An 8,283-nucleotide genomic window follows, 5' to 3' on the forward strand; every position below is an offset into this window, starting at 1 on the left:
GACCATTATAGTCACATCCTTTGTAGGCATTGTACTCACTGAATTTTGACACCTGTTTCTTGGTGAATCAATAAAGGACTTGTTAAAAAAAATGATTTTTTATAGGTTGGCAAGGACCACTGATTATCAACATTGTATTCAATGAAACTTAAAAGTGACATTTTTTTTATCAATAGTGACAAAGTTAATTCTGGGTTCATAAAGAAAAAGAACACGAGGAAGAAAAAAAAGAATGGCAAGGCTAAATCATTGAACAAGGATAAAATTACCTTTTAATTTTAGTAAGATTAATCCATAATTTTTTTAAAAAAATGTAAGAATTAATCTGAATCATTCAACTTATTTTATTAATATATTAATGATTTTGTAGTGTACCCGTGCATCAAGAGATATGATAGTTACTGAATAAAAAAAGAAAAGAAAATATGATATTCATATTAAAATCGATCCGTGTGTTACGTGTAGCCATCATATGGCGAATTATCGACATCTCCAACTTTCATTTCCAACTATTTATTTTATTGCTGAAAAAACAGTACAGAAGATAATTTGAGCAACGTCGCAATAAGTGAAATAAACTGTCACTTTTTTTTTCATAAGATAGACACATTAACAATATAAACACTTCATTAAAGGTCCAATCGCTGGAATAAAATGTAAAATATAAATTACGCCTCATTTCACTGTTCATTTTATTTTTTATTTGTTATCTCCAATAAAGGGACCCTAAGAGTTATTATCTCTTTATTTTTTTTATCATCCATATTGTTTATTATATTTACATTTTTTTATTTTCTTATTTTTCTTGTTAATTAATATAGTGTGGTATCAATCATTTTTATATATACAGTATTATCAGGGGTCCACCATTCCTGCACATAAATAATAATTTAAGAGATGTGGTCGCTTTATTCACTGAGGTATAGTGGGTCCCAATTCGTAATTACATACAATACTTTATTTTTATATTATAAATTTTCTTTACCTCTTTTTGTCGTATCTGCTAGTTTATTGTATATTGTTTTTCTATTTCTCTCACATTGTATTATAAGTTTCACCTTCTTTAATTTTTATTTAGAATTTTGATCCTTTTTTTCACGACTTTAATCTTAAGAGTTTAAAAATATATAATTTTAGTGTAATTCTCGTTGTACATACATGTATTTTTTCACTTTTTATATTTTAATTATTAAAATATTTTTTTAGTTGTTAAATAGTAATTTCTATTTTATCAGAATACTGACACATTATTAGTTAACCATAAAATTAAACAGTAAACGTTTACAAAATTAAGAATTAAATTAAAATTAAGAATTTATTAAAATTTTGAATAAAAAAAGACCAAAATAACATATGATGAATTAAAAGAAGACTAAAATTGTAATTGAGTAAAAAAAAATTATAAGGAAGAATATAATTTCTTATTACAAATAGAGTGATGATACATAAATTCCTCCGTCAAACACCTCTATATAAACATGGTGATATATCAAACACTCTATTAGGATATATTATCTCTCTTTAGATATCTTCCTCTTACATCATAGGGCCTTGTAATACCTACATTATTAGCATTGGATGTCCACAAATTTTTTTCCCTACAAATACTGGATGTACTTGCTTATCTCATCATCACACGTTCCAAGGTCAGCATTCTCAAACAGGAAGCTGGATGTGGAACTGGAAGACTCACCCAAGTTGATCTCAGAGACACTGCAGTCACCACCATTCGCAGCACAAATTTTGAAGGAAACATAGTTAGATGAAACGCATTGCCAGTTATCTTCATTATCTTCTGAAAAGCATGAGGGTGTGGTAACATGGTTGAACATTAGTGTAGGACCAGAAGGGGAGTCAATTGTTTTTGTTATGTGTGGTTTATCCTCAAAAGGGCTTAAAGCATTTAAACAACCTCCAACAAAGCTATCATCACTAGCAGTGGCACCTTTTTCACTGTTTTCCATCAGTTTTGAGAACACAGCTTTTGCAGCTTCAAGGCCATGAACTTTATGAGGGAGGGAAGTAGCCATCTTGTTCAGTAACTTAGCAGAAGTTATAGAATGACTTGGTGAGGTCAAATTAGGCTCAAGGGGGTCTCTAATATTGTCACTTTCTAACCCAATACCAGTTTTAACCACACTTTCACTTTTGCTGTTCCCAGCAACAACAGGTTGGCATGATTTGATTAGTTCTAGGTACCCTGATGCCAGAATTTTACTAGCAACTTTGTTAAGAAGATGAGTTGATGATGAGATTGACCTTGATAAGTTGTGCTGATGAGATTGGCTGGTGTTTGGTTCATGGCAATCAGTTTTCTCTGATGGAACCATGCACGTGTCATTAGATTTCGATTCTGAGGAACTATCAGTGCTATTTGGTTTTGAACTTGAGGGATCCACAGCATTCTTTTCGAACTGCTTTTTCAGATATGAGTTCCAATAGTTCTTGATTTCGTTATCAGTTCGCATGGGTAAGTGCTTTGCAATACTTGACCACCTAGCAGGAAAATAATAAGAAAGCAATTCAATGTGTTAAAAATTTGTCCACCATTTTCACCTAGCAAGACTTGTTTGGATAAACTTTCCGGTAAACACTAATAGGAGAAGAAAATAAAAAATAAAAATAAAATAATTTTTTTCATGAGCTAAATTAAATTTAACAAAAATTTTAACTTATGCACAAGACAATTTTAGTTTATAGAAACCTTAGTTTTACCTTCTTATTTTCTTCTTTTAAAAATATTTGCGTGAAAGTTTATTCATACAATAAAACAAGTAGCTTAATTAATTAAGCTTCAGAGCTACATTATAGTATTATCCATTGGAAAGACCAAAATATGATTGATGGGAACTAAAGTGTTATTCTAACAAAAGTTTCCCATATCATAAAAACCAAATTAAATGCATAATTTCTGCAGGGTATCACAAACATTCATAACTATATATTCCAGCTACTAGCAGCTAGATCTTTCACCTGTTTCCAAGAACCGCCCGAAGTTTGATAATTGTCTGCTCTTCTTCTTGGCTTAATTTCCCTCTCTTAATGTCAGGTCTAAGGTAGTTAAACCATCTCAGCCTGCAACTCTTTCCACATCTTTTAAGACCTGCACAATACACAAGAAGTACTCAAAAAATTGCCCTCATTTTATTGTAATGGCAAATGTTATTCTCCAATTAATTACTAGTTTGTTTAGCCATATCCAAGAGCAAAGCTACTCAAAGATGTTAGCCAAACTAATTTCTAAACAACTTTGTTTCTAACCTGTAGCAATCAAAGGAAATGATCATGATGCTAAACCCTTGATTATAATATAAAGATGTAAATTATTTACCCAAATAGATAATCTAAAACAAACAACAAATCCTACTAAATGAGATCGGTAAATATAAATATTCTAGAAAAAGATAATCAAATTAGACTAATGATGTACTACCTAAATCTGAACCATTCAAGACTATGATAATATATGAAGAGTTCAATTAAAACTAGAATTTGACCTGCTTTCTGTGGCAAGGTACGCCAGCTTCCTGTGCCATGTTTCTGAATGTAAGTAATTAGTTTCTGGTCTTCTTGAACCGTCCATGCCCCTTTTCTCAATTCCTCGTGACTGCAGCAAGGAGTCCTTCCCATTTTACAAAGCCATATTGTGGCTGAGAAGGGAATTATAGCTCTTTATGCTGGGGGGAGGGGGGTTGAGGACTTGCCAAAACAATGGTGAGAAAAAAAAAGTGTAGTAGTGACACTGTGCCTCGGTGAGAAAAAAGGGTTATTATGATTATACTATGTGTGTACGGTGATGGACAGACAAAGTGATCTGGGGCATTGAAATTGTGGCTCTAGCTGCTACATGTGTTCAATTTAAGCCTCTTTGGTACGACCACTTTCAACATCGATGGCAAGGGGGGGGGGGGGCGAAAATATGGCTGGACTTATGGAGATACGATAGTTCACTATGCGACAAATAGTACTAGTATAGTTAAGAATGGTCCTTAAGTTCACCCTCGCTTACCTCGCCGTGGATTGGAGTTTGACCATTTAGTCCATGAGAAATTTAGATAATAAGCAATTGCAATCATATATCCTATATTATCTTATTATAGATTATAGAATACATACATCCTTTCTAAATGCGAACCAAAGGTGGTTGTCGACAATAAATTTAAATTCTGATGTATGCAATAGCAATTGGACCATATATATGATCTTGTCATTTTGTACCATGCAAGTGAGTACGGTTAATTGGTTCCTAGCTTGCTCCACTTCTTTGAGGCATAAATAGATAATGAAATCACTACTATAAATTAACATTGTTGTATTTACATTGGTTATCGAAAAATCGATGTAGTAAAACATGTGGTGACATTTTCGAAATTAATGCTAACTATTTTAAGGCGTTAACGACAGTTTTTATAAAATCGTCTTTGATGTGAATGTTACGAAGGGGGTTTTATAAAAACCGTTTTTGTTTTTAACTTAACTACTACGGTTTTTTAAAAATCATCTTTGAAGTCATCGAATTTTTAATTACTTTAATTTTCACTTTTCACTCTTTGAATATACATATGCCTTTAATTTATTCGATCTCGCCCTTCACTCTGTCGTGACCTCCGAAGTTTGCCGCAAGCTCCGTCATGCCCTTCATTCTACTTTAGTCTACACTACTCTGTCTCACTCTCATCCCATGTACCATCACAGCTAGTACATTCCCTCCATTGCTTCCAACTGCCTCTGTTGTGCAGTAAGTACCAATGTCTTGATGCTCCTAAATTTAATTTCTATGTTATTTGTGCTCCCTCATTTGTTATAGCTTTCATTCATACGTGCCTGGTGTTTGCAACATGCTTATGAATTTGTTGACATTGTAAATTTGTGTTTGTTTAAACCCTACATATACTGGGTTTTAAGTAGAAATCCCTTTTTCGAATATATTCTTGGCTGCTTGAAGAAACCCTTGCATGATTTAAGTTGTGAGAAGCATGTGTGTAATGGGTCCACTGTCTCTACCAATACTACTTTGCTACATGGCCCACAAGGTCGATTATATTTTTATATTAAGGAATTGTGTAACATTCCATTTTTCGTAAGCTAATTTAAAAAAATAATTTTTATTTATAAATAAATAGAGTTTTAGAAAAATGATGAGATTCTATAAATAAATAAATAAGGAGATATAATTATTAATTAAAATAATTATTTGAGAGAAAATAAAAAGGGTATTTTATTTATTTGTTTGATAGAGAATAAAATAGAGTTTATCTTTATAAAATAATAAATAAATAAATAAATAGAGTAAACATAGCTATAAATAGTGTTAGGTCAGTTTTCACACTGACGCGGTCTCTTTTTTCTCTCATTTTCGTTTTTTTCCTTCTCCTCTCAAAACCCTTTCTTTTTTTTTTCACAGCCCACCAAACCTGTCTTAGAAAAACGACGATCTCGGACTCATTCACCGTTGGATCGTCGTGAAATTTGAGTACCACGTTCGCAACACAATTCCGAGCATTTTCACTGTTGGGAATTTCGATATCATGTCTGAACTGAGAGAAACACCCTTCGCATTGTAGCCTTTTTCTTTCCCGCAGAAACCCAGAGCTGTCTTGGTAAAACTACGATCCCGGTTTCGTTAATCGTTGGATTATTGTGAAATTTGGATATGTTGTTTGAAATTCAATTGCGCACTCTTTGACCGTTGGGATTTGCGAGATGATGTTCGTGGATAGAGAAAAAGGAATCACATGAAGATAGTCCAAATGGAGGCTTCAATCCCTTTTACGTTTCTCTGACGTTTGGGAACTCTATCGGAGCAGTCGGAGGAGAAACTGGAGGAATCTTAGGGAACCGCTCGAGATGTTGTTATCGCTGTCAGAAGACACGTGAGTCCGCTTAGAGGTAAGGGATGAGTTATTCACAATTGGGGATTAGTGAGAATATGTGTAGGGATCCTTAGAGGATTAAATTGGGGTTTTATTTTGAAATGTTTGTTAAATTGCAATTTTTCCTCTATGATTATAAATGTTTGCACTTTACTACAAATCCTTTTTTTGATACAAAAATACAAATAAGAATTATTAATGCTTGTTTCATGCTACATAATTTCATAAGAGATGAACAACAAAGTGATCCAATTTTGGAAGCCCAAGACTTTGAACTTTTATCTGTTGTTGACTGAGTTAATCAATCAACAAATGGAAAGAGTCACAAATAATATTGGAGATGAAGTCACAACTATCCAAGCAACTAAGGAATGGACAAGATTCCGTGATACTTTAGCAATGAATATGTTTGCCACCTATCAAATAAGAAGAAACTCTGATTAGGGAGATGTTTTTAGTGGATTTGGATTTTATTTCCTATGTGTAATTGACTCTATAGTCATGTATGTGTGATACTTTGGATTTTTGTATTTCATAATACTTTGGATTTTGTTTTCTTTTTATGTGTAATTAATTTTACTTTCGTAGAATGCTAATTTGACATGTCTCACCTTTATATATATGTGATTATATGTGAGATTATTTTTTTTTGTCTAGAGAAATGGAATCAAGCAATGTGAAGAACAAGTCAAGTGGAAAAAGAAAGATGTCTAGTGAGGACACAAGAAGTTACTTCGCATGGAACTTGGAAATGGAGCGTGTACTAGCTGATGTGCTTAGAGATCAAAGCAATTTGGCCAATAAAGGTGATGGAAATTGGAAAGCAGTAGCATACAGTACTGTAGCTCAAATTTTGTCCAAGTATTTTGGAGTTCACCTCATGGCAAATAATGTTAAGAACCATTTTAAGCTTCGGAGAACATGGTATGGAATTGTGAGTGACATTCTTAGTCAAAGTGGATTTGACTGGGATAACACAAACTACATGATTACCATTGAAAATGAAATTGCATGGAAAGAATATGTTAAGGTAGTCAATCATCTTTTAATTTTATTCATTTGTAGTTATTATTTGTGTTGTTATTAACATGTTTCTATTTTTTTTTCAAGTCACATGAAGAGGCCAAACGATTTTGATTCAAAGTCATTCCTAATTGGGGTGATATTGTTGACCTATGTGCAAAGGATAGAGCTACTTGACTGGGAGTAAAAAAATGCATTATATGCATATGATATCATGAGCAAAGAAACAAATGAAGAGGAAGCAATTCATAGTGTGAGTTTTGACTTAGAGGGATCAAGTTTCGCCACAAGAAAAAACATCCGCCCAAGTAAGAGTGGAGAGAAAGAATGGATGATTTCCTCAATGAAAGAAGTAGTCGAGTCATTGAAAGAATTTGTTGAAGTGACTAAGAAGAAGATGGAGAACAAAAAAAAAGATGGAGATAAAAGAAGCTCAAGAAATGGTACATGAAGTGGTGAGTGAGCTAGATAATATACCTAATTTTAATGGTGCACTTCGACATAGAGCAATCGATTGGTTGACAAAAAAATCCCATTAAGTTTGCGATTATAAAAGCACTTCCATTGGATGAGAAAGAGGATTACATCTCGGCTTTTATGCCTTGATGCCAAATTCCATGTACATTTGATATCATGACAAGTATGTTGATGTTGTATAATTATGTTTTACATTTATATCTCTCATTTTGTATAGCAAAATATGTTTTAACAAATATGATTTGTTCAGTAGCACTTAACATTATGTTTTCTTCTGCAGAAAAGATGTGCTTATGCAAAAAAGATGTGAAGGAATTTTTGTGCTAAAGCAAATGCAATTAGAAAATTTGGAATCATTTTGGAAGTTGGACTTATTTTGTGACTAGATTTTGCTTCAATCCAAGTTTTTTTTTTTGGTGTAATTGCATTAGTGGCCAATGACTTCTACAGAAAAACAAGTTTTATCTATACACTTCTAAATAACATTTCAAGGTGAAACAGTACCAAATATTTTTTATGTTGTGAGTTTTGTAGTGGGCTGTAAATGGAATAATGATTTAAATAGTTAAATTATTATATTTTTAATTGGAATAGATTAAAATTGTACATATTCATTGGAATATCACACTCGACAAATAGTACATAGAATTTATTAATGAAAAAAATAATTATTTTATTAAAAAATTATTTTATTCAAATATATAAAATTTTTAAAAAAAGAATGTATTTGATTATTTTAACAAAACAAAAAATTTTGAAAATGAAAAAAAAATAAATTTTTATCCAAATACAAAATTTAAAAAATAAAAAAATTTAAATTGAAACATTTAAAATTTTCAGAATTAAAAATTCTTTAAATTTTAAATTATCTCATCCAAAAATATTAATATATTACATTTTTTGATTTTGT

General features: G+C 31.8%; 1 protein-coding gene across 1 annotated transcript; it reads right to left on the reverse strand.

Annotated features, from left to right (window-relative positions):
- Window positions 1-1,399: 1,399 nt before the first annotated feature.
- Window positions 1,400-3,966, reverse strand: LOC100775267 (transcription repressor MYB6). The gene is made up of 3 exons (XM_003522271.4): window positions 3,498-3,966; window positions 2,974-3,103; window positions 1,400-2,496 (listed from the first exon to the last, which is right to left on the reverse strand). Exons 1-3 carry the CDS (start codon window positions 3,628-3,630, stop codon window positions 1,599-1,601), a joined length of 1,161 nt encoding a protein of 386 aa, XP_003522319.1. The 5' UTR covers window positions 3,631-3,966; the 3' UTR covers window positions 1,400-1,598.
- Window positions 3,967-8,283: the final 4,317 nt, after the last annotated feature.

The sequence above is a fragment of the Glycine max genome, chromosome 4, assembly GCF_000004515.6.
Source record: "Glycine max cultivar Williams 82 chromosome 4, Glycine_max_v4.0, whole genome shotgun sequence".
Lineage (NCBI taxonomy): Eukaryota > Viridiplantae > Streptophyta > Magnoliopsida > Fabales > Fabaceae > Glycine > Glycine max.